General features: G+C 41.5%; 1 protein-coding gene and 1 long non-coding RNA gene across 3 annotated transcripts in view; one reads left to right on the plus strand and one right to left on the minus strand.

The window, feature by feature from the left end:
• Nucleotides 1-1,143: 1,143 nt before the first annotated feature.
• The window catches only part of LOC111865431, an 84,863-nt gene continuing 58,351 nt past the window's right edge, over nt 1,144-27,655 (plus strand). Inside the window, exon 1 of the long non-coding RNA XR_002842977.2 lies at nt 1,144-1,286. This is a non-coding gene — a long non-coding RNA (uncharacterized LOC111865431). The remainder of the gene's footprint in view (nt 1,287-27,655) is intronic.
• LOC111865430 (heparan sulfate glucosamine 3-O-sulfotransferase 5) overlaps nt 20,278-27,655 on the minus strand; it is a 102,586-nt gene continuing 95,208 nt past the window's right edge. Inside the window, exons 2-3 of one of the 2 annotated variants that reach the window (XM_023853463.2) lie at nt 23,358-23,889; nt 20,278-22,359 (exon numbers count right to left, since the gene is read on the minus strand). In XM_023853463.2, the coding sequence (XP_023709231.1) occupies nt 21,781-22,359; nt 23,358-23,864 (1,086 nt within the window). In that variant the 5' untranslated portion in view covers nt 23,865-23,889 and the 3' untranslated portion in view covers nt 20,278-21,780. The remainder of the gene's footprint in view (nt 22,360-23,357; nt 23,890-27,655) is intronic. The other variant, XM_033751826.1, reaches the window with a different exon arrangement.

The following is a 27,655-nucleotide window of genomic DNA, read 5'->3' on the forward strand; positions in this document are numbered from 1 at the left end:
GTAACTTGTATGTATATACAAACTTAAGCGGTACAAATCACAATAGATTGGAAAAGTTGTACGAATAAGTTACATTAAATAGTCCATGACATGTATGTATTGGCCGTCTTGTAGTGCACTCAATCTCACATGTCACTTCACTACATGTTTCGGCATCACTGTGCCATCATCAGGTGTGTTATTTACGTCAAGCTATTGCATTGCTCGCCATCATGTGTCTTTTATAAAATTATCTAAAATGCACACTCTTCACTAACTATAATAAAGTTTATATATATCAAAATTTATTACAACGCTCGCAGCCAAAAAGAAGGACACATCACAAGACAAAATATACACAAAATATAGGAAGAGCGACTCCCATAGTGGAAGACTGATGTAGTACGCGAATTTGAATTAAGACGTGTAAGATGATGGATATTAACAAATTTTGATATATATTATTATAGTTAGTGAAGAGTGTGCATTTTAGATAATTTTATAAACGACACATGATGGCGAGCAATGCAATAGCTTGACGCAAATAACACCTGAGGATGGCACAGTGATGCCGAAGCATGTAGTGAAGTGACATGTGAGATTGAGTGCACTACAAGGTGGCCAATACATACATATCATGGACGAGAATCAGTGCAAGAGGACGCTAAAATACAACATTACATTAAATAGGTGCAGGGATAGGACAGTCTGTATTAGAACGGGCTACCGGCTAGAAGGCCGGGTTCTATTCCCGGCTGGGTCAAGGCATGTTCTCTACTCACAGTGTCAAAACCGGCTTCGAGACCCAGCCAGCCTCCTATCCAATAGGTACGAAGGGCTCTTCCTTGACGGTAAAGCGAACGGCGTACGTAGGTGACCATTTGCAGAAGTCAAGAACGGTGGAACTGTACCTCCACGCCCGAATACATCATCATGGCATGGTGCTTAACTAATTAAGCACAGGGATACCTTTACGTTACCGTAAGTTTTATTGAATAGTCAGACTTATGCTCGCCCTCCAACTTCTTATATTCACTGTAGACTTTCCGAAGCTGAAATATGCCTCTGACATCACTAATTTTTCATAATGTGCTTGTTCATCATCATGGAAGATGGCACCACAAGCGGTCACGTCACCTCACGTGTTGCGTACTTAAGCTGACAGCATTTGGTTACAAATTGGCGCAGTTTGCTGAGGTTAAGTACACTATTTTCAAACTTGTGTATGTGGTGTTGAGGTTAGTTTATGAAAATACAAAGGGACATATGAAAAGAGCAATACTTTCTGAAGACCGGAATACGGAGAGGTGAGTGACTTCTGTATGTTTACAGTGACATGTTGCAAAATAAAATTAGGGCGACTTTCGGCGTACTACACGACGTCACGTACTAGAAGGCAGTATTTATATTAACAGATGGGGGAAAATTATGGAAAATGATTAAAAAAGGTCTAAAAACTATTTTTACAAAGCACAGTAGAATGGAAAGCCCTAAAATCGGGGTACCTTCTCACTTTTCATATTCGATAAAGCGTCCTTGGGTGTGCTGCATACAGATGAAGGTTGTGCCGTTAGTATTTTGTGTGGGGTAAAGTTATTTCAGTTGCGGTGTTATCTGACCCAGAAACTCAGGTGCGCACTGTGCGCGTGCATGTAAGGCTGTGTGGTGAAGGTGGGTCGTACTTTCCGTGGAAAGCTATTTCTCTGGCCAGTTAGGAAGTTGAATAGGTCTCCCATTGGAGCTGGAATGTCTCATTCGTATACTTTCTTGGCCATGGACTGGACTATCCAGGAATGCTGTTCTATTCCAGGCAGAGGTGCGAGATATTTCTCGTCTCCATAGCGTCCAGCGTAGTTCTGGGGCGCACCCATCTATAGAATGGCTACTGTGAGCTTCTCCCATGGTAATGCGGCCGGGTCGTCAAGCTGAGGTTAAGAATGTCTCTCATGTGCCTCAATGGTGCGATCCTTAAGTAGCAAAGACGCAATTTTACCTTTACAGATTTCACATAATATTGTCACGTGATTGCCTGTAGACGGGGTTTGGACTGGTAAAGTTTTCTCTGTGCTTAATTAATTAAGCACTACGCCATGAAGTCGTATGGGGGAGTGGATGTATAGATCCACATTTTCTTGACCTCTGCGCTAGCTGGAGGTGAATGGTCAGCTTCACGCCACGACCGCTTCACCCCCAGGGAAAAGACCCCCGGTACCCATTGGATAGAAGGTTGGGTGGACCCCAGCGTCGGTCTGGGCGATGTAGAGAAGGGAAAATTCTTGACCTTACCAGGACTCAAATTCCGACCCCCTCGGTCGTCCAGCCCGTAGCCAGTCGCTATACCGAGTACAGTGGGTACGAAGTAAATTTCATAGTACCTCTGGGTGTTGTCTATTCATCTGCATTAGTAAACAGGAAAGTTAATAGACACTTTAAAATAACTCCAGGATGTACACTTTACAAGTCTCACAAAAGATTAGCGTTTTCTGTCACAGCCTTCACTGCGCTACTTTGTAGCGGCCCCCAACAGTGGACCTTCCTCTCCTCCCGGACTCGCGTCCTCGCAGGCTGGCAGCCATTCCACGCCAACCTACTCTTCTAACTGCCGTCTCAAGACCCTCAAGACGACTCCTTCGTACAAGAGGAGGAGGAGAAGAAGAAGAATTTGTGGCGTGGTAGTGAGAGACACTACATTGGGGGGGGGGGGTAATTTTTGTTTTTAAATTGTTAGTGGGGTGGGACTAAGTCCATTGTACTGCGGCCACTTTTAGCCTATTGTACCGGCACCAGATGATAGGTGAGGGTGATTGTGGAGCAATTGGTGGAATGAAGATTGGCAGGGGAAACCGAAGTACTCGGAGAAAACCTGCCCCAGCGCCACGTTGTCCATCACAAATCCCACTTGGCCAGACCCGAATCGAAACCGGGTCGCCGCTTGGGGTGTAAGAAACTCTGTCTGCTATTTTGAAGGTTCCTAGGCAGTGCCCGCTTGTCCTTCTGGTATAGATAGAGCATAAGCGGATTTTTTACATATATTTTTATGACGCTGGAAGGGGTGCATTATAGTAAAATTTTTTCTAACGTTAGGCGGGCTATATTAAGGCGAAATTTTGATGTTACCAATGGGAGGGCTGCACGTGAGGCATGCAGTGCAACGTGGAATTTGGGTACCAACTCAGCATTTGCTCTCGGACCGAGGAAAACTACGGAAAAACCTTGGTCGAGTTCCCCGGTCGCAGGACCTTCCGGATGCAAACTGACTTCTAGCCAGCAGTCCGGCATTAAATACGCGAACCCTAACATTAGACCCTATCTGGTTGTTGCTTTAATTTAAAAGTTTACATATGTGTTTCTACATTTTTTGCACACTTTGGATGAGCAGCAAACATTTGTATATCATATTTGCAAAGTGTTGTAACTGTTTAAGTATTGATAAATTTTAATCTCTATTGTGGAGGGGGGAAGGTTTGCTGCTCATCCAATGACACGATTTTATGATTACAATTCTGATTTAATCACATCTTCTTTCCTTGTCCAGCATAGATGATGGTTGGTCGATGTGGCCGTGGGCGTACTGGGCGTTTGGGGAGTTTCAATCATCCTGTTACCTGTAAAGAGATCTTACAGCTGATTATCGTGCAAACAGGGATAAGGGACGCAGATGTTTATCACCGGTGGGATCGTAGTGTCCTAGTGCCTGAATCTGACTGTTTTCGCTGGTTACCGACTTCTGGTACAATGTCCTCGCTAACCTCTTGAAATGACTTTTTATTGATGACATTCCCGTCTGTTCGTGTAAGGTTGAAATTTGTGTTACCCTCGGTAATTTTGTTATTATCCTGAAGATTTTATTTTGAAATTTCTGTAATTTATTCATGTAAGTGTTGGCAGCATAAGTCGTAATAGTAGCTGGTCCTCGTTTAGCCTCGGCACTGACCGCATAGAAAACGTGTCTTTCATTGCGAGTTTTCTCGTTGTCGGAGAAACAACGTGTCCACAGAGTTGTTCCCTAGCAACGGCTGTTGTACTGTCGCCTGTTTACACAGTTGTTTCTTGGCAATAGGTCTGCATGCCACAATATATTTCGTTTGACGTTCCGAATTAATGGTGTTGAACTTTCATGCTGTTTACCAATAGCAGGAGTTATTTAGTACATATGCAGCACCAGAGTGTTTGTGAGCCTTCACAGAAACAACAGTGATATTCTCCAGTAATGCATCCTTAACTGATAAATAAATGTCATTTCTGAGAGGAAATCCCGCTTCTATGTCTATCGATTTGAAGTTCTAGCAGCGGAGATTATTGAGATATGGTCTCACGGAGCGCGACGCCGTGTAGGGGGAACCAGCTGTCTCAATCAACAGGAGAGAAGTAGAATTTGAAGTTTTGTCGGCGGCGGTTTTGAAAAATTCTGCGTTCTGGGATTATAACTCGACAGTATAGAAGAGTTCTACCTTGAAGATAAACGTAGCTGGTTCTTCCCGAAAAGTTAGTAACTGTTTACCAAATTACAATCCGTCATCGAACAGGCTGATCTAGAGGTAACGCTCTACGCTTGTATTTTGAATGATCTGTGTTTGAATCTCGACCTGGACGTTGGCTATCTTAACTGACGCTTTTCGTTTTCCTTCGTCTCTATAGGCAAATGCTTAGTTTATGACCACTTCCTCCATTGTACTCATATGAACACCAGTACTCTTGTCCCTTGATGCTACATAGTCTAAGGTACTGACAACATCGTAAAGTAAACCCCATAAACTGCGTCACATCGCAGAAGATAGTCTCTTCCTTTCTCTACTTCATTCTCCTTCACACAGAATATCAGAGGTGGCAATACATTAGTAACCAGTTGGTGTTTTTGGTTCGTATGAAGCAGAGAGTGGTGACTGTTTCTTCTCCGAACACGTCACATGCCTCAGGGACCCATTTGATTTATTTGGTCAAGAATATGACTTCTGGGGGAGAAGTGGGGCTCCTAGGGTGGGGACTATCAAAACATGCGTGTGATTCATGGGTGGTATAACTGACAATTCCTCCTCTGCTGTGCAGCAGTGTGTGTATCTCGATCGCTGAGATCCCACTCGAGGCATATATGCCTCTGCATTGTCTTGTGTAGCTGAGATACCAACGTGGCTGAGGCTTGCACCAATCAAGAGTACAATAGTCTAGAAGGAAGCAAAGAAAGGGAGAGGAAGTACAGTTATATTAAATGAAGCGCTGTGGTGCGTTGGTTTTCAGAGAATGCGAATTGTATGGTTAAATGTATTTGTACACAGGTCAGTTATGAATTGACAAAGGCTGCTCTATGTAGATATTACGTATTCACTGTGTAAATTCATGCCTTTCTTCTCCGTTACACAGTTACGCAAGTAACAGGTACAATACAAACTTGCAATGTTGCAATCCCGTTGCAGATGCTTTTATCATGTGATCACTGAACAACTTAACTCCTGCTGCCATCAGCGGATCTACTTTGCGATGAGCGGCCGCTCATAAAGAGCAAACATCGACTCTGCAACCAATTCTAGTGGCAAAAACATGCAGCAAAAATTGATTTGTCCCTGCGCTTAATTAAGTGCCACGCCACAAAGACGTATGGGTGAGTGGAGTTACAGATCTTAACCTCGGCAGTAGATTGAAGTGACTGGTATGATTTACTTCCGGGGAATGTGGTCCCGGTGCACATTGGCTAGTGTGCCGGAAGGGCCCCAAAGCCGATCTGAATGCTGTCTGAAATATAAATCTCCTTCCGGGAACCGCAGTCCGCCGTTATGTCGATCGACCAATCCCCGCTGAATGAAAGGAAGCAAAGAAACTGAATCCGCATTCCTAACACGCTGTGACTCCCAAAGTACGAGTATACTGATAAGACGGATGTGGGAAGATGGAAGAAGAGACCGAGTCACAAATGTGGACGGAACAGGCTAATGCCCAGCCCTTGGAGTGAAAAAGAGATGAAGCCCAGGCTTTGATCTCAGCAGTCGTCATTATTATAAAAAAATCATCGCAACTAATCACCTGAAGAAAGGAGTAAAGCCAACTGCCGAAAGGTGTGTATCATACACCTCACACCAGTGGTTTATAAAGTGTGGGACCTGCCATTTGGGGGATATTCTGGGCACGTTGTCTTTAAAATATTTGTAATAAAAGTTATGTATTAAATTGGGTCATAATTCTCAAAATGTCAGAGATCGGCTGTTTAATTTCTTGCACCTGCCCTCGTAAAATCATGATATTGATATACACCAGAAATGTGCTAATTCCGAAACCAAGAACCCACAACACGGGCTGCCCTTTATAAGCACACGAAGTTAATAACGGGGCGATACAGTCTTTGCTGCGTAGAGGGAGCCCCGCGACATGGAGGTTTGAAACCACTGCCTTACACAAACGACAGTGTCCATTGTCCAACGTAATATTAGAGTACCTGGGGCGAGATTGTAGTGGTTTGTTTTAAGCATTTTAATCCAATGATGATGCATATGCTTACATACTGTACAAATGCGCGCTGTAAGCTAACAAATTGCGACAGGACGGTATATACAGAGGGAGTCTGGTGGACATGTCTAAACTCGCTCGAAGAAATCAGAACAGTTGAGACACGTAACGCTCAGGTAAGAATTGTTCGTAAAGGAAAATATGTCTAAAAATAAAAGCTCTTTAAAGGCAGAACTGTGATCGAGGGATAAAAATTTTAACCGTTCGTTTAACAACAATGCACATGCACTTAAGTAGTCTAGTTTCAGTTATGGTTTATTTAACGATGCAAAGAGATTCTCATCGTAACGGCGGCATACAAACAGTTTCTCACCGTAACGGCGGCATACAAACGATATGCAAACATCCTTATTGTAACGGAGGTATGGCGGCATACAAACAGTTTCTCACCGTAACGGCGGCATACAAACGATATGCAAACATCCTTATTGTAACGGAGGTATGGCGGCATATAAACAGTTTCTCACCGTAACGGTGGCATACAAACGATATGCAAACATCCTTATTGTAACGGAGGTATTCAAACAGTTTCTCACCGTAACGGCGGCATACAAACGATATGCAAACATCCATATTGTAATGCAGGTATGCAAACAGGTCATTATTTTAAAGTCGATACAAAAACAGATCGGGAACCGGGATAGCGCAATCGGTATATCGACTGGCTACAGGTTGGACGACCGAGGGGCCGGAGTTTGAGTCCCGGTTGGGTCAAGAATTTTCTCCACGTCGTCCAGACCGGTTCTGGGGTCCACCCAACCTCCTATCCAATGGGTACAGGGGGACTATTTCTCCGGGGGTAAAGCGGCCGGCGTGTGAAAGTGACCACTCACCTCTAGCTAGTACTGAGATCAAGAAAATGTGGATCTATACATCCACTTCCCCATATTCCTTAATGGCGTAGTGTTCAATTCGTTAAGCAAAGGGACAAATTTGCCTTTTTATACAAACAGAAACTCACTGTAAAGGTGATATAATAACAGACAGTTGTTGTAACGGCGGTATACAAACTAGCATAAAGCCAGTAATTGTAATATCTCAGACTATGTAGTGTTGCAAGATAGGATTTGTGAAATAGTGAATTGGAAAGGATGTGCAAGATAGCGCTCGTGGCCCAAATTTGGGTATTATTCCAGCATTTGCCTGGAAGGACTGAGGAGATTTGAACCCAGAACCCTTTGAATATGAAGCAGGAGTACTGATTTCGATGTTCGGTTCAGAGCTGTAAAATTGTGGTGGAACAGAGTACATGGCTAATCTTACAGCTGGGCTCTGTGTTGCGGCAAGAATTTGTATTGCGGGGAGGATGGGTGACGCAGGTGAAAAAAGGCCCAGTTATAACCCGTATACAGCCTATAGTCCGTTAGTGGACTTGACCAAATCCACGTTGGTACGGGTCAGATCTAAACATAAGGACAGTGCAAGTCCCCAAATGGAAATAAATTGACACTACGACCAATAATAAACAATGTACGGATACATAGATATTTGAGCTGTGAATTCTGTTCATATTATTTATTTCAAGACGACTGAAACTATAATAAAAAATAAAGTTAATTTACAGCTTACATTCAGTGTTAGTCACAACAGAATAATCTGCAACAGATCAGTCACTAAAGTCGTTATGTAGGAAATTAAAATTCGTCTCTACCAAACACTGTAACATTCTACTGTGTTCTTTAACCCTTTCCATGCTACGAATGAGATCTCACTGAGAAACACTTTTGACGGATATTATGCTAGAATGATCTGAGATTTCGGGTTGTCACAACGGTGTCTCTGAAGAGTACTGTCTTCCAGGATCAGACTCTGTAGCGACGTTTCGGAAGAACGTTCTGCATCCATCTTCGTGGTCGAAAAAATATAACAAAGCAAACACTGCTGCTTTCTTTTTTCACGCTGAAGAAGGAAATATGTGCTTCCGAAACGTCAGTATATTTATACCAGACTGCATGGAATCACATCCCAGAATATAGTATCTTTCTGTTTTCCCCTTACTGTCATCTCAACAGTACGAATCACATTCGCTGTGCCATGGATATGCACGTTCATCACATTGTATATATAAAAGGTTAATGGTTGCAGTTCTGATATTACGTCGAAGTTGCCAGTAGTTACGAGTAGGGGCAGAAGATGGTTGCAATAAACTTTAGTGGGACGTATGCTTGAGCCGGAGTCTCAGTGCCCATGTTCACCGCAAATGTTTTTGGTTCACGGCAAGATAGCATCACAGCTTAGTGCGTATTTTTATTCTGTAAAGTTTAGTATCTTCGTATAAATGTGGCTACCTTTCCAGAAAGTTATGTTTTTTCGTCTTATTGAATTTATATGTTCTAACGAAGGTGTGTAACACACAGAGTTACTGGGTTTTTAGACCTTTTCCGTCGTCCGGTATTCTGAAGACTAGCAAACACGACGTTTCGGAAACTGGACCCGTTTCCGTCCTCAGGTGAGGGGGAAGACACCTACTCAGTTGGACCAGTGATCGAGGTTAGCTTTTTCTAACGGAACAAATTGAGCAGGTGCCTTCCCCCCTCACCTGAGGACGGAAACAGATCCAGTTTCCGAAATATCGTGTTTTCTAGTTCCTGTAATACCGGACGATGGGAAAAAAATCCAAAAAATCCAATAATTCTGAGTACTGTACTTGTACATAAATTGTTTACTCGATAAATGCTATCCAAAATTTGTAGGATGAGGTTGATAACTGCAATAATTTCCGCTGATAATTCAACGGGCTTAATGCTAAAGTTTACATATAAAATTCATCATGGAAAGAGTTACAGGAAAATAATACAGCAGAACTCTTCATGCAACATTAAGCATTAGAGTACTGCTTCATAAAAACAACAGCATCAAGAAACCTACAGCTTTCGCTTTACATGGACTAGAACACCAAAACAAGCACTTTAAAATTTATACTGTATCCAGGATGTGTATGAAGCAGAAGGTAACGAACACAGGCCAGCGATACAATATCGACTTCCTATTGGACCAGGGCCGGGGAAGTACCTTCGTCTGCGTTTCACGACATGGTAACTGAGATTAAGCTTCTCGTGTCGTGGAACTTGTGTGGCCCGTCGTGTCACTTTAAACTGTGCGTGTTACTTGCATAGTCATTCTTCCTCCTCTTGTTTCCCTCCGCTCCGTACACATCCTGAATTAACTATAGCACAGTTAGTGTTTACAATTTTAGACAAATTCAAACTTATAATTACGAAGCACCTTACAACGATAAACGGATTTGTTACGGCCTCTGTAAGTTAGACGGGGCTAGTTCTCGGGAAATTAGTGATATAGATCATGCAGTGGTAACGGTGAGACCGGTGCAAATGCTACCCGTTAAAGCACAATGGTAACTATATATACCACCGGCTCTAGTATTAGGAAAATCTGGATTTTTCCGTAACAGTGTACATACGCGTTCTGTATGGTTCTCACGACAAACAGCGATTATTTCCCTAAACAGCATTAACCGGATGGGCTTTGTAGCGGAGACGTAATGTGTTTCCTGTGAGGTACGGACTGAACTCTGCATTCTGCCCACACAGTGTATTTATGTGTTCCGTATGGTTCTCACAGTAAACAGCGGGTGTTTCCCTAAACAGCATTAACCGGTTGGGCTTTGTAGCGGAGACGTAATGTGTTTCCTGTGAGGTACGCACTGAACTCTGCATTCTGCCCACACAGTGTATTTGTGTGCTCCGTATGGTTCTAACAATAAACAGCGATTATTTCCCTAAACAGCATTAACCGGTTGGACTTTGTAGCGGAGACGTAATGTGTTTCCTGTGCGGTACGAAATGAAATATTAATTTTAATTATTTCAATTTAATTTTTCATCAACTTGATTAATGTGTTCATCTGTCATGGAGCAAGCGCTGGCTTGATATACGAATTCCGAATTACACTTCACGCCTCTACATGCAAACCTTCCCACTTAACATTTAACATTTTGCCCTAATGTGACCCTCTTAGTGTTAATTCAAAATTTCAGTCTTATGAAGTCCTATCAACATAAATTTAAAATATGTATCATACGACAATAAAGCCCCTGCTCAACTTCTCTCCTCTGTTCGTAATAAGGTCCACTCACTTCCTAACAATTTACCGTCATCACTTTCCAACGCTTTGCTCTCAAACGTAGCTTTACCTGAAGTACGAGAGGGCATTGCCTAGGAACTTACAAGGCAGGAAAATACTTCTCCCCCCCCCCCCAAGAGGGTTAAAGCTCGTTTTACATAGTTACGTTAGCGCCAGTTCATCTCGTGCCGATACAGCACCGCGTGTTCACTTTCAGCATTTGATGGTGCAAACAGTGCGTCGGAGTGCCATTCTGTTTTTCTCTAGTACTTAGCCCCCCCCCCCGACTTACATAATCGTTCAGTCGCGTAAGATCTAGCGTAACCCGAATATTGCCTAAGTCGAAACTATTGCTGTACCATGTAATATACGATCGTACGTGCGTGTGTATGCGTGTCTGTACGTTGCAGAAAAAAGTTAATTGATGACAAAGAAAATTGAAACGCAGAAAAAATCATTATAAGTAGAGAAAACTAACGTTTACAACAACAGAATTTAATTTGCATTTAATTTGTGTTTCCGTACATAACGCAATTTTTCCGCCATTTCGCAATATTATTTTGTGACTTACAATATGCATAAGGTCGAGTTTTGCGTAACCTGGATAGCGTCTGTAAAGATAGGGGATACACGTTCAACAAAACCACTGAATATTATGTGCAATACTTGCATAAGTTGGCCAGTACATAGCAACAGAAACTGTGACTCGAAAAGTAAATGTGATGCAGTTTAATGGCGACCAAAAAGCCGTAATATGTAGTAAGAATAAAGCGTGCCTGTATACCGTATTACTTCGAACGAATGACGCACAATTTACATACTTTTCCTGTTGAAAAATTGAGGTGTATCTTAAATTTGAGGAACGTGCACCTTTCTATTTTTTTTTCTGAAACCCACATTCAAGAACTGAATGCGTCATAAAGTCGAGGGAGTCTTATTCGGAATAATATGGTATTCATACACAGAGTGTCCCAGGAGGAAAAATCAATATTATGGGGGGTCACAGTATTGGCCATTCTAAGCAAAAATTACATATATACATGTGTCCTGTTCCGAACGGTTTTCGAGATAGAGCTACTTCACAATACGGTACATTGTACACCGTACAGACGAGCAACACGCCGTGTCCTCACACGAGTTGCACCGAGATAGAGCTACTTCACAATACAGTTCACTGAACACTGTACAGACGAGCAACACGCCGTGTCCTCACACGAGTTGCACCGAGATAGAGCTACTTCACAATACAGTTCACTGAACACTGTACAGACGAGCAACACGCCATGTCCTCACACGAGTTGCAAAGTGCACTGATGTTGATGGTGGAATTTTCGAAAATGTGTTATACTGGGAAAACTGTGCCAACTTTGTCACTTGAACAATAGATACCGGCATTAGAAACAGTACGTGATATCTCTTTCTTATCAATTTTGGAACTGTACAGTGAAATAGCTCTATCTCGGAAACTGTTCGGAATATGACACATGTACACATACACTTTTTTTGCTTAGAATGACCGATACTATGCCTTTCCTGAATACACTTGCTCGTCGACTTACGACATATGTGACTTACCACAAAAAAAAATAAAAGATGATTAAAATGTAAAAGTTTTTAAAAATAAATTTTAAAGATGACAAAAAGATTAGAAAGGTTAAAAAATACTGTTAATAAATATATGGCCGACATACGATCAGATCGACTTACGACCTGTCAGTCAGAACGGAAGTCGGTTGTAAGTCGACCACCAAGTGTATTGAGCTTTCCTCCTGCGAAATCCTGTATAATCACCAATGCCCGTATTCCGCAGCCTGTTTCAGCCAAACGACGCGCGATAAGAAAGCTGGTAAAGACGAGAGGAGAGTCAGTCTTGAGACAATTATTGATATTGTTGTTACATGCGTTCCGGTCTAGAAAACCGAGATTAACGGCCGTGGTGATCCGTTGTGCTGACCACGCGACACCCTCTATTCGCTAAAGTTGGCACTAACTTCGCCGGCAAGTGGCGGTCGCTCGGTCGGTATAGTTCGCTTGAGGATTCAAGCCACGGAATTTGTTTTCTTGTTGTTACATTAGTAGGTACGAATCAAAGGCAACTTGTTTCGCATTTTTTCCGCCATTAAGGTAAAGTTGTCCTTGTGCTTAATTAGTTAAGCACTATGCCATGAAAAAGTATTGAGGAGTGGAGGTATAGCTCCACCATTCTTAACCTCGGCAGCTTCACGCCCCTGCCGCTTTACCTCCGGTACTCATTAGAGAGGAGGTTTGGGGGGGGCATAGTATGTCTTAACCCTGTTGGGAAGAGAAAAATCGTGGGATCATGATGACAGGAGAATCTGCATAGCAACGGGATCCTCACGAAACTGAGTACATAAACTTGGCTAGCCATGAATACGAGCGTGTTTGCGCTAGTTTCTGACACTGTAATGCTGATTGGGGGGGTGACGCTAGCTTTATGTAACGGACTAAAATTATATGCAGTGGTTGTGTAGATGGCATATTTCCTATATATTCGACGTTAGATTTACAACTCGAATAGAAAACTTAGTGCGTGTTTATTGTTTCTCGCAGAAGTTCGCATCTCTGTATCAGCCGATGTCATCCTTTTATATTTCAGTGCAGTAATTTCTCCTTGAAGTTAATGTACATAAGAGTTTTAAAACATACACTATTCATTGCCTTCCATCCACATTTCAATTAACATTATTATAAAAGTTTGTATTAGGGAAATTTCATAATGGGAATGGTCGGAAAGAGATTACTAATTTGTATATCACTTTGCCTGAAATTACCTTCATAAAATAAATTGAATAAACATTTGTAAAATATTATCTTCCGTCTAACTTACTAGCTAGAATATATATATAGACCTATTTATATGAAGTTTTTCTCTAAAATCAACAAGAGGACTAGATTTTAAACAGCTACCAAGTGACGATCTCTGTGTATATATACAGCACATGAAAATGACCAAAGCCAGCAATTACCACATCAAAATTGAATAGAGTGAAATAACTGGTTTCCAATCTACGTTGATATGTAATAATCATGATATGTATTATGTTCTCACTTCACAATGTTAGCAACAATTTTAACGACTAATATATAATTATGTTCCTGAGACCACAAATTGAAAGTACACGAAATATGTTATATTTTAATTTTTGTACCCATGTAATGATATCTGTGGCTTAAAGTGGCCACCATACTTGTGATATTGCTAATGTGGCTTCTTAAATTCTAAATCTTAAAATTACATAGTTGATACAATACAGCCACAGTGATATGTATGAATATAAGTACAGCGTATTGCTTTTAGTCTTAACATGATATGTATGGTTTCATTATTCAATATTCGTCAGAATTGTATTATTTCAAACATTTAAAATGTATATGAGTTTGCAAGGAAGGTCTATCTTTGTGTTGCAAGTATTTGACTTTTATTACACAGGGCGGCACATTTAAAACCATGCTATAACAGAAAAGTGGGTTACATATTAATTAATTTTCGGACTTCACTAATTCTAGAGTCAATTATTGGTCACTTCCAAGCAACCGGTCACTGTGCTCACTGGGATATAATGTTTTTAATTAAGTATAGTTTTAAATGAATCACCCTGTATCAATATGCTATTGCTATGTTCAACAAAACGAACGAAATACGGTATGTAATAAGTGTAGTAAAGAAATTAAATATTAAAAATAACACCATAACGTTTTAACATTTTAGAGCACAGTGGTTTTATATATATATATAGTGTATATTTATATGTACCACCTGACTTAACATTGAAAAACTCTGCATTCTGCCCATGCAGTGTATTTGTGTGTTCCGTATGGTTCTCCCAATAAACAGCGATTATTTCCCTAAACAGCATTAACCGGTTGGTCTTTGTTATGGAGATATGTTCTCCGTGAGGTAGGAACTTACAATCTCTGATAATGTGCTGTTACATGGAAAAACTATGTCAGTATAACTGGCAGTAATCTGGTTATTCGCGATGTTTAGTAAGAGATGAACGTTCTGCTTAATGTTGTACGAGTATATGCACTTCTAATCACACGCTTAGGCAAGTGATGTAACCGTCCAGTGTCGTATCTCTGCAGAGACACCGGTTATCTTGATTTATTTCGTGGTTTTCCTCAGCTTCTCGAAACAAACACAGGGACAGTACAGCCGTTAGGTCACGATCGCTGCCTTCAAAACCATTTCCAATTCATCGGTCTGTTTATATTCCGTTTCCGACGTCGTAAAATAATCCACAAAAAGTGGTCGTTGCCGAGTGTGTGGTACTAACTCGGCATTTTCATGGAGAGATAAGAACCACTGTAAACTTCGTCGAGAAGAGTACATGTCTGCGCCTTATCTTAGTGCGGGACCTTCCGATCGTGATGGGGTGCTACCAACCCATCGCAACTCTCGGTATTAACAATTGCATCATTTTCCCATGGGAACCGTAAATGCATTCTTAAAGCCTTGTTCTTTCAGTTTCTTAGTTTTGTCAAGTTATGTTACCTTTTCTGTAGGCAGCATTATATATATTTTTCTCGTTACAAAACCCGGATTGTTTAAAATAAATATTGCATAAAATATGCGGTAACTATTACTTAGGTGTGCATTTTATTACTGGTATTGAGTAAGGCTCACTATTTTTTTCCCCATCACAAATGAAAACAGACGGTTTATCGAGAAGGACAAATTTGGGACGAAGTTTCTTGTATTAATTTCCAAGCGCGTTTCTCAGTTGATCAGAGTAACTGAGGCATACGCAATTCTGCTTCCTTCCTTAGAGCAGTTAAACCTTTAAAGCACTGCGGTAATCACATGTCCCATTATAATAAAGAAAACTGGTATTTTTACAACACGGTGTATTTATGTGTTTCGTATGATTCTCACAATAAACAGCGATTATTTCCATATAGATCATATTGTCTTTATACTGGAGATGTAGTGTTTCCTGTGAGGTACGAACTAAATTGTTATATACAGTTTACATGAATATCGTGTTTCAGTTCTTAGAAGTTTTTCCTCGGCTCCACATCAAATGCTTTGTTGGTACCAAATTCCACGTTACACCGCTTGCTTCACATGCAGTCCTCCCATTTTAAATAAAAATTTTACTATAATGCAGCCCATCTAAATTTCATATCAAGATTAATTCAAAGCCAAATCCAACCTGTACAAAGACGAGAAGACACTGCCTGGGAACCTTCANCAGGTCGTATGTCGGCCATATATTTATTAACAGTATTTTTTAACCTTTCTAATCTTTTTATCTTTATAATTTATTTTTAAAAACTTTTACATTTTAATCATCTTTTATTTTTCATTCTTTTGTGGTCGTAACTCGACGACCAAGTGTACTGACAATTGCAGCGTGACTGCAGATAGTTCACGCTCTCTCTCAGCCTTCAGTGAGCTAAAAGCTTGGTGGACACAATGTAACCTGCGCATGTCATATACGTGTCATGGGTTGCAACTGTCGACATTTAAGCGAGTATTTCGATATTGTTAGCAATTGTTGCGCTTCCTGACAGCTTATTAAGGCATATACTCTATCGAACTATAACAGAAACACTTCAGATTTGTTTATAAACAAGGCAACTTACAAGGTTCGTTAATGTGCAACTCTGTACTTTTAAAAATATTTATCTTTTATTTTAATAAAACTCGGCAATTGAAAACGAGGCTGTATTTAATAACAATATTCAAAATTATCTGTGAAATAACTGGCACTGTTCTCTGTGATTATACAGTGTAACATACGTTTTCGAACAGATAATGCATGGTCTGCTTTTTATTTTCACTTCTTGTCTCACAAATCTGTTATACTTTTTGTACGTTTTATTTTTGCGAGGAACTTATTTGTGCATACCTCAGATCTGTCGTATATAACCCTAATGTTTCGCACTGCCGCCATAATTGTACTTGTTGACATACAAACGATATATCATTCGTAATATCGACGTATGCGTGTGATCCCACAGCAAATTTCGCATGTCTATAGTTCCACTGCCTCATACGATATCGCCATTAACCCGAAAGCCAAAGAAAATTTTCACATGATCGCCATGTTGTTATTTTAAATTCCAAAAACACTTTACCGTAAAATTTTTAATATATTTCGAAGCCGTATTACATACATCACTTGAAGAGCCATTGTTAAGTGTTAATTAGTGCCAACTCCACCTCGCAAGTTGTTGTTTTTGTTCGAGCACTCACTCATTCACCTCCGTATTTAATGCAACTTAAAACTGTTCACAATATATCTTTAATTTAAAATAACATTAAAATGATATCAACTGATACATGTTTCGGCCTTACTTGGCCATCTTCAGGAAATTGTTCATCTTTGAAAACCGTCGCACTGTACTGGATCGTAGATCACTATATTTCCATGCCATTGCATTGTCGTTGTTCACATTAAAAGGTGTTTATTTTAGAACGAAATTCTCTCTCCGTTCGGCGTTATTTTCCTTTTACGGCGTCCATGTTTGTGCCCCTTTTGTGTGTATGTTCTCAGTAGTTGGGCATATGTCCCTTGTATCATTTTAAGTTGCATTAAAGAGGGAAATGAATGAGTGAGTGAACCATCAGTGCAATAGAATGCTCAAATATAGTAATATTATTGTCGGAGATTAAAAATTACGGCGTTGGGATTACCTCCGATGGCATTATATTCGAATGAAGTTTATTGAAAACAGATTTAACTTATTCTAAAACTGAAAATTGGAGACAAACATAGGCACAGACAGCATGGCGATCTCATAAACGTTTTCTTTAGAGGGAAAAGCAGGCTAAATAAAGAAGGCCGTGATGCAACAATTGCGGCTCTTCGTCATGGATCGAATGAGGATTTATTTGCGTTTCTGAAATATTTCGGTAAATATTCCGGTCCTCAGGGTTAGACCACCTGTCAGACCAATTACATGTTGTCACCGAGCGGGATGGCATAGCGGTAACACTGTAGACTCGCATTCGGGTGGTGCTCGATTCGAATCTCGACCGGCATACTGGATATACTGACTGATATTTTCGTAAATACCGGGGTAGTACCTCGATTTGGTCACGACCACTTCCTGATTCATCAGTAACCCTATCATATAGTCTCAAAGTTGATAGGGTCGCTAAACAACCAACTAAAAATGAGAACTTCAGTTGATATTAAAATCATCAAGAGAAGTTAATTAGCAGCCAGCAAGGTTATTTACATTTATTTACTGGCTTGGTGGCACGTGACTCGCCGTATTATGATATAAATCCTCCCCCTATTTGTTGCTGAGCTCACTCCGGGAGGTCGCCTTGTTACTTGTGCTGATAACCCACCCTTAAGCGATACCTCGGTGTTGAGGTTCTTGCTAGCTTGCTACTGTCTCAGCTACAATAGCTCTTTAGAAGAAAGTTGTAATGCAACACAAAGAGAGATCTTCCTGCAGTGTTCAGGGCACCCCCATGGATACGACAGGCAAACCACGCTCATATAAATTAAATGATATCTTAACATGTCTCACTTTGATCAATAAACAACAATAAAGTTCATAACAACTCATGTCTTCTTAGAGAATATTATCACATGGGTGACTATAACGAAGTGTATAAATTCGCAGTTGTACTGAGCATTATACAGGGTGTCTATAAAAACCCTATAAATTTTGTGGATTAGCACCGTTAGTATCTCTCTGCACCCTGTATACAGAATAATTCATAAGTCCCTCCGGAAACCCCGACAATGTAGAATCACTTGGCTACAACGGTACTGTGCTTCTAAATTATTATCGGGATCTTGAAGGGGCTTGTTAATTATCCTGTATATTTCAGCTGTATTGCGGAGTCTGTGGAGTCATCGTTGTGGACTTTTCGAACACGAAATTTGTGAAGGTGTTGACCGCTAAAATAAGACAGGGGCAGCGGTGCGTTTATTGTTGTAATTTTAAATTAGGAACATTATGAACACTCTGTATTGTTGGAACATGAAATTTGTGATGACAGAGCTGTGTGCGCCTGCGCACGGTACTTAGCAGCCTCTGCTATTATTTATCAGATAATATTTGTGTTCACATGTAGTGCTTATATTCGTTAATCTCTGATTAATGTTTTGGGAACGAAGAGAATGAGGAACGTGATGACGCTTCACTCCCTCAAGCGATGACGTAGCGAATCAGCACAGATGTCATGCATGGAATTTATCAGACGCATTCACATTTCCGTTTTGAGCTTGAACTCTGTAATTTTCATCTATAATTTAAGACTATTTCTGTGAACATTGGCGAATGAAATTTAGAGTTAATACCTTAAAATTCTTCGTAGACACAACTATGATACAGAGTGCCCACGAAGCCCTTAATAAACAAACAATCCCCGTGGCCTATATTCCGCAAGCGAACTTTACCGACCGAGCGACCGCCGCTTGTCGGCGAAGTTAGTGCCAACTTTAGCGGGTTGAGGATGTCGCGTGGTCAGAGTAACAGATCCCCACGTCCGTTAATCTAGGTTTTCTAGACCGGAGCCGCTATTTGCTTGAAATAACTCCTCAATTCTCCTCACGAGACTGAGAGGACCCCGTTCCAAACCCACTATTTCTAAGAAAATCTGGTAGTGCCGGGAATCGAACAGCCTCTCTACACCTACAGCATGCAGTAAAATGTTCCTGTACAGTCACGAAAAGTGCAGTTCTGCACACTGTTGCAGGTCCCTATCAGGCTGTACGGTGACAGCAGGAACCTTAATGGTTTTGCAGCCTCTCTACACCTACACCTATAATCATGAAAGAATTTACGATATGTTTCCTCAGCTGCAACTACATTTCCCGAAAGCGCCTCTACTAAGCATCCGTTACTGATCAGCCAAAATTGTGCGTGGGGAGAAGCATATTCTAGCAAATACTTGAAAACTCGGCGACGCATCTAAGAGTTGGTCGTAACCCCTCAGGAGGTCACGGTCAACATTTTGGAAAACCATGACGTACGGAGATCTGTTACACGATCAAAAATGTTAATTAATATAAGCATTAGTTCCGTTTTAATGATCATCTGTGCCGTTTCACTCCGAATAACAGGTCTGTACAGATCTTTACCACGTAATGACCTTCGAAACTTCTGGAGAAAGTTTAGTAGTAAACAACATATTATCGATACCTATCGAGGCAGTACAGCAGTGCTCTCTGCTGTCGGGTCTTGATAACATTTCCCGGCCGCGCGTTGCATTTTTTTTTTCATTACTAATGACTTTACCTTCCCAGTTAAAATATGGCCGCCAGGACTGGCTACCGGGAGACATAGAATCGGCTGTTCCCGGACGATAACATCCACATTAAAAATATCAGAATATAATCATCACAAAACTTAGGTATGGAGCTCCTAACTACCATGACGTTTCGGAACCTGTCGTCTTCCATAGGTTGGTACCCACATATAATATAGAACTTTTTAACAATTATTAACAACCTCCAATATGGATTATAAAAATATATTTATAGTAACTTATTTTAATTCAAGGACCAATGTGATCCATGTTTTGGGGCCAGGTTCCTGTATATACCACTACTGGCAGATGAACTGAGTCTTATATTGACTAAATGTATCACAATTATCTTCCAATTTTCATTTTACTTGTTTTTGTACACCCATTATTATATCTTAATGAAATTATTCAGTAAGCTGTACTTATGAACGAATAAATGTTCTCTTTCTTTTTTTCAGAAAGTATAACGTTTGAGAATGAAGGGACCTGGCCCCAAATTTCATTTTGGCCGGCCTGTGTATATTCTTGTAGGTTACTGATATGTTTCGTGGTGCGACTTTCCGCTTGCTTCTGAGGAAGACTGGAGTGAAACAATATGGCCATTCCTTGCCAGGGGAGACAAAGCCTGATTAGTTTGCTGCGTCCAGTTGCAAGGCGAGCGATGACAGTTTCATGAGATAGTAATGAAGACATACGAGTTGAAACGAGCAGCTATGCCGCGCCTTTCTCACAGCCAAACACGTTGATCTTCCACACTAAAACCGACCACAGTGAAAGACGCAAGCAATTATATGGAAACGAACTGCCGTTTCGCTTAACAACCTATTTATTCAGTTTCACTGAGGCGGGCGTAAAGGTTGTGACGCCGATATTTCGGAGGTACATACTACCTCTATCTTCAGGGTGGAAGCGAAAGCCTAGTAATAAACTAATAAGAAGCAGACAGAAGTAGATTCACGTATACAATGAAACCTGTTACATGAATGTAAAAGACTATGACTAGTAGCTCATTTTGCTATTTCTTGCGTGGTCTCTTCGAACTCGATGATGGATGTAGTACATTCCTCCGAAACGTCGCCATATTGCAGTTCTGTTGAGATTTATTATTTAAGAACAGTTATTGCTTGCGTTTGTAGAGAACCGAAGCACTCCCCTGAGATGCTCATTTGAAACATTTATGCTCAGTTGATAGAAATATTCATGACAAGTGACTATGATCCTCTATGAGGTCCGTTTACGCGACCGATGGAGATTCATGTTGTGGTCTCCTGTGTTACTGTTTTTATCTGTAATGTAACCCGCTGCAAACAACTCCAATTTATCATGGAATGACTGACTGGCAGTGAATAATGAACTGGAAGTTATGTGGAAAGAACCGGGGGCAACGGAGGAGAAAACTTCAGCCAGGATATCCGGTGTTCCGGTCAAGATTCGAATTGATCACCTTCTGAATACAAGTCAACAGAAGTTATCTCTTGAACTAACTTGCTCGATTACACATATTTATTTATTTATGGCTTATTTATCGACGCTGTGAGTAATTCAGACTCTACAGCGTCGAATGTTAGCGTGATTAAAGAATGGTTAATTTTGGAGGATGTGAAAGGAAGTGGCCGTGACGTATTTTCAGGTCTGGGTATTCGTCTGGAGGGACTGACAAAATTTACGAAAGAAAATCTCTCAGGATAGTCTGTGTCCTGGCCGAAATTCGAAACAAGAACCTTACCGGTTGAGCCAGCGTGCTCGTTACTGTAACCCAGAAGACCACAATGTTGATATTAAAAGCCACGGAAATCTCAGCCTAGTTTCGTTTAGAAAGTTGAGCGAACTTTTGAGAGTTAAGCTTAGGGCTTAAGGTCCGGTTATGTTAACAGTGCTTTCACTGTACTCTCTTGGCAAGGAATGGCCACGTTATGAGCGATATTTTCGGGCGAGGCAATGTTTACGTTCACTCCATGGCCCGGCCATTGCTTCAGCAACATTTATTCTTCAGGCCAACCCATGTCTTCGCCCACAAGATCATAGAACCTTTGGTTATGTTCGCCGAAGAATCGTCGTAGTTTTGTTACAACCATCGGGTCCACTCTGGGATGTCTTCTTCCCTTGCTTTCCCTCAGACATTTATCAGCAGTCTCGTTTCTCAAGCAGAAGAAACCTTTTGTGTGGTTGAAATAGAAGTTATGTCGTCCTATGCGTGGTTCCAGTCCCAGAAAGTTCTCGATGCGATGTAGCTGTGGGACAGGGTCCTCGATCAGGAGATCACCGTTCACAATCAAGATCTGTGGTCGCTGGAACACTTCTAGCCACCGGAGAAGGAAAGTGTGGTACAGTGAGATTGCCAGAGGCCTATAGGCCAAGTTAACAGAGCCGTCAGTTCGGAGAGCAAGTTGCTCGAAGCTGCGCTGTGCGTTTTGTTGCGACGAACTACTTGTCGTGGAGGATGAAGCCGTGGCGGCGTGACTCCTCAACTGTGTGTAGTCAGAGATGGCGCGCGTTACAGGCTCTCTCACGATTAGCAGAAGCTTCACGCTCGCATTCATGGCTCGGATCCGCTCCGGCACCTGTCAACATCGTACGGTGAAGTTATGCTTTCGGTGAGACAGGAAACTGGAAAACCATTGACAATAAACTAACTTTATTCTTTCCGTGACATGGGAAACTGGAAAACCATTGACAAGAAACTTACTTTATGCTTTTGGTGAGACGGGAAACTGGAAAATCATTGACAAGGAACTTAATTTATGCTTTTGGTGAGACGGGAAACTGGAAAACCATTGACAAGAAATTTAATTTATGCTTTGGCTTAGAAGGAAAACTGAAAAATCATTGCAAGAAACTTACTTGATGCTTTTAGTGAGACGGGAAACTGAAAACCATGGACAAGAAACTTACTTTATGCTTTTAGTGAGATGGGAAACTGGAAACCATTAGCAGGAAACTTACTTACTTTATGCTTTTGGTGTGAAGGAAAACTGAAAACCATTGACAAGAAACTTACTTTATGCTTTTAGTGAGACGGGAAACTGGAAACCCATTGATAGGAAACTTAACATTACGCTTTAGGTGATACGGAAAACTGTGAACCCAAATTTATTACGAAGGAACTGATGGGTGGATAATTTGGCCATCAAATTACCATTGCACACAGTCGTTATTCAGAGACGCATCTAATGATTCGGAGCGAGTGTAAGCTACTTTTGTAATTGCTAGTTTTACAGGACTACAAAACTGGTGACGTTTACATTAAATGGCACTTGTGCAATAAATACAGACTTTGTTCGTCATGAAACAGTTTTTGCTATAGCGATCAACTGTTTTGCACGAATGACAACAGAAAACCAGCGAGAATATCGTCTGACATAAGCGACGTAACATTAATTAGAGACACATTGGTTTGTTCAGGAGATAAATGTGTGTACATCTGCCATTATACGTGTAAAACAAATTCCGAATATGTAGTTTTTAACATTTATTAACCGGAATTTTGACGTGCTAGTCCTGTCACTGTCCCAGTTGGGACAACTGCGGTTGCGGACAAGCCGGTAATATTGTGGAATACCTCGGGTGTGACGAAGTAACTGGGGCTCTTCTCAATGGTGATTTGTCCCCTGAAAGAGTGCGGCATTTTTCGGCGGTACCACTCCAGTCCACGCTGATAGTTGTCGTCTCTGTCAAAGAAGTGTACCTCTCCGGCGGCCTTCTGCACCCGCGGATGTAAGGCCAGCATCTCCAGTAGCGCCCTTGTTCCGCACTTCCTCACGCCTATGATGATTGCCTGCGGGAGTCGACGACTCGTGCGAGGGAAATGAACGCGGTTCGAGAAGATCACCCCACCAGGCCCTCCGCTGATGTCCATTCTACTGGTAAGGACCACCATGTTAGCATTCCCGGAGCCACCTGCAACAGCTGCAGATTCCAGACTGTACACCGCGCTGTCATACAGCACGTGGAACGTTAGGAATAGGGACATCATCATCACCGACAACAGTGCCGCCGCCATTTTAGGTCTGGAGAGTCCCACCAGCAGCACACACTCAGCCGCCGCGTCACCGTCAACTGGGTGCATAGTGACGCGCGGGCCCGCCAACCATCTGAAAGCACAGACACACCGAAAGACGCGTCAGTAACTAAAACAGCGACTGAAATGTGTCAGTAACAAAAGCAGTGACTGACAAGTGTCAGTAACATACACGGCGACACGTGTCACGAACTAAAACATCGACTGAAAAATGTCAGTAACTAAAAGATTGACTGACGAGTCAGGAAGAAACAGATTGAGACACGTGTCAGTAACAAACATCGAGACACGTGTCAGTAACTAAGTTTCGTGAACTACACAGCTACTGACAAACTGTTAATAACTAAAACAATGACTGACAAGTGTCAGTAACTAAGGTTCGTTAACTAAAACACAGCTACTGACAACTGTCAGTAACTAAAACAATGTCTGACAAGGGTCAGTAACTAAGGTTCGTTAACTAAAACACAGCTACTGACAACTGTCAGTAACTAAAACAATGTCTGACAAGGGTCAGTAACTAAGGTTCGTTAACTAAAACACAGCTACTGACAACTGTCAGTAACGAAAACAATGACTGAGAAGTGTCAGTAACAAACACACCGACCGACTAGTGTCAGTAGCTAAAACGCTGCTACTGACACGTGTCACCCAACGAATGCATAAAGAGACGCATGGGTAACAGCACACAGGGACGTCGGTAGAGAACACAAACACACACGCGCCAATAAGGCGCACATAGGGCAGAAGTGAAAATGGAAATAGCGAATTCCTTCGAAATGTTTCCACCACTGTGAACGCTTCGGATTTTCAGACTGACGTTTTTGATTGAATATTGATTACACAATAATAGATACAGTAATCAAATATTTATTTACAAAACGAAAGAAGAGATAGCTGTAAGGAAAATTGGCAAATAAAATGGATAACATGTCCAAACTTTATTCTTCGGCTCATAGCAGACAGGATGTGTGATTTGTTATTGTCATTAAGCGATTTGGGGTTACTATATCAACGAATTATCGAGCGTTAAGACGTTGCATGAACTTAGGTTACGTTGCAGGTCATGAATTGGCGAGAAATCTTTTCTTATGGTGTATCGTGTCTATTCTGTGAGTGCTGATAATAGTCTGATGTGGATATGTGAAATGTAGCATATGGTTTATGACTGAATCTTTGTCCGTTTTATTTTTTCATAAGATAAGACATTAAACGTCGGCCTCAGTGCATCAGTCGATAACATATGACTGGGAAGGAATGCGGTAGAAAGCAGGGGAAGTTAACAGAACGGCCGCGCAGCAGCTCAGGTCGTGTGGGATTTGTGGTGGACAAAGCGACATTTGGGCAGGTTTTGTCCGAGTACTTAAGTTTCCCCTGCTAATTCTCATTGCACCAACTGCTCCACTGGTAACAATGGGCCAAATAGTGGCGAAACGTACCAAGTGGACTCAGGCCAAAGTCACCTTCACTTCAGGCTAAAAGTACGATAGTTCATAGAACAGATGGCGACACTTGCTGTTGAATTCTTAACGGTGTCGTAACAGGTTACATAAACATTCTTCTATTCTGTATACTGCAGGGTGATCAAGTAAAATTGTCTTAAGCGGCTTCAACGAAGGTTCGAAGCCAGATTTTCTGGTTGCCCCACCACTCTGGAAGATGCCGTGGCTATGCCCAGGCTTTTACTAATTAATTACAGTACACAGCTTTCATAATGATGATAATGAATCAGTAATTACGAAACAGTGGAAGACGGTAAATTCTTGAAAAGCTTGCTGCCGTTAAGATCAGGATATTTTGGTTTCACGTATGCTATCACCATAGACTGCATCCCTCGGTAAGCACTGTTGTTGTTATTGTTGTTAAATCAAGGCGGATGAGATCGGTGGGGTATGTAGCACGCGTGGGGGAAAACAGGAAAGCACGCAAATTTTGCTACAAGAACCTAAGGAAATGGGGGCACGCGGTAGCGTAGTTGGTTGAAACACTACGCTACAAGCCGAAACGTCGCGGGTTCGATTCCCGATGAGGTCATTATATATTTTCAATTGACCCAATTCTACCAGCCGCAATATGGCCCTGGGGTCGACTCAACCTCTAACACAAATTAATACCAGGCATTTTCCTGAGCGGTAAAGGGCGGCCGGCGTGTAAGTCTGGCGACCTCACCGCCACCTGCGAGCCGATTTTCTAGAAAACGTGGGAGTCTCGACGTTTCACAATCCTATGAGCCTCCACGGCCTGTTACAGGGATAACTTCACCTCCTTTTACGCTGGGAAAATAGACTGCTTGGAAGACCTAGTGTAGAAGGGAGGATATTAAAATGGATCTTGAAGATACAAGCTGCATGGGATGGGATATATCCAGCTGTTGTGAACACGTGAATGATCCTTCGGATTCTGCAACACATTGTGAACATTAATTCAATTCCTTCTACTCCATTTTGGAGTAGCTTCCACGTAGCATCTCCAACGGACTCTGTTCCCAGCCAGGCTCAGCTTCTCAGGAAAGACTCTGTTCTGTTGAGTTAGTCGGTCAGAAGACGAAATGGGAGAGTCATGAAAACGGTGACACCCTGTGCCCATACAGGACCTCGATCCTGGGTTGTTTTGAAATTCCGTGCTGGGCGCACTTCAGGACAATGAACTTACACTCAAAGCTCTTGTGCCGTCAGTAACCCCACTATCGATAAACTGTCGTCAAGGCACCAACACAAGTCGCCTTTTGAGAAACCCACAAACAAACTTATGTCCCTTCGTGACGCGTGTCGTTTCTGGCAGCCAAAGGAAGACCAAGCTGTCATATAGAAATTTATAGTAAAGAGCCAAGGGTAGATTAGCTAAAACGGAATAAGGAGCAATGGTAGATTATTTCTTTGATTAACCATTTAAAGGACTCTTTATTATGTGTACCACCCGCGTTAACATAACAAAAACTCTGCATTCTGCCCACGCAGTGTATTTATGTGTTCCGTATGGTTCTCAGAGTAAACAGCGATCATTTCTCTAAACAGCATTAACCGGTTGGGCTTTGTAGCGGAGACGTAATGGGTTTCCTGTGAGGTACCGACTGAACCCTGCATTCTGTCCACACAGTGTATTTGTGTGTTCCGTATGGTTCTCACAATAAACAGGGATCATTTCCTTAAATAGCATTAACCGGTTGGGCTTTGTAGTGGAGACGTAATGTGTTTCCTGTGAGGTACGGACTGAATTTTGGGGAAAAAAACCTGTTTTGAACGATTTCAGGCATCACTAACTCAGTCAATATTTCCGTTGTGTTCGTCAGTCCTAGAGCAAATGCACGTTGCACTGCACGCTTCACATGCAGCTCTCTCCCCCAATATAACATAAAATTATCGCCCTAGTGTAACCCTTCCAGCGTTATAAAAAGCTAAACATTTCCGTCCAGTGGGACTGCTGAAGATCTTTCTTATTTCAATTCTTCATGCCCTTACATGTTTCGGTCTTTGGAGACCATTATCAGAGAGACATCAATACAGTTGGAAGCTACTATTACAATATATGTTCTGAGCTCTATAATATACATATAATGTTGATAATATTCGATTGGATATAAAAGCTAAAGTTTTTACAACTACAGCGGCTGTATTAATATATTGTAACGTGTTTAGTTACTGAAGACGCCGTTCGGATTGTTAATTGGTTTTTTAACAACCTACAAGTCTCGGCTACAATTAATTATAACACTGTTGCGGGGTTTCACACTTTATAACCCTATTCGCAATAATCTGTTCACTCTATCTTCAGTAGTCTACACGTATTCACAGTTCGGGAGCTATGTAAGTGTCACTGTGTTACACACTCCCAATTACACA

The sequence above is a fragment of the Cryptotermes secundus genome, unplaced genomic scaffold, assembly GCF_002891405.2.
Source record: "Cryptotermes secundus unplaced genomic scaffold, Csec_1.0 scaffold343, whole genome shotgun sequence".
Lineage (NCBI taxonomy): Eukaryota > Metazoa > Arthropoda > Insecta > Blattodea > Kalotermitidae > Cryptotermes > Cryptotermes secundus.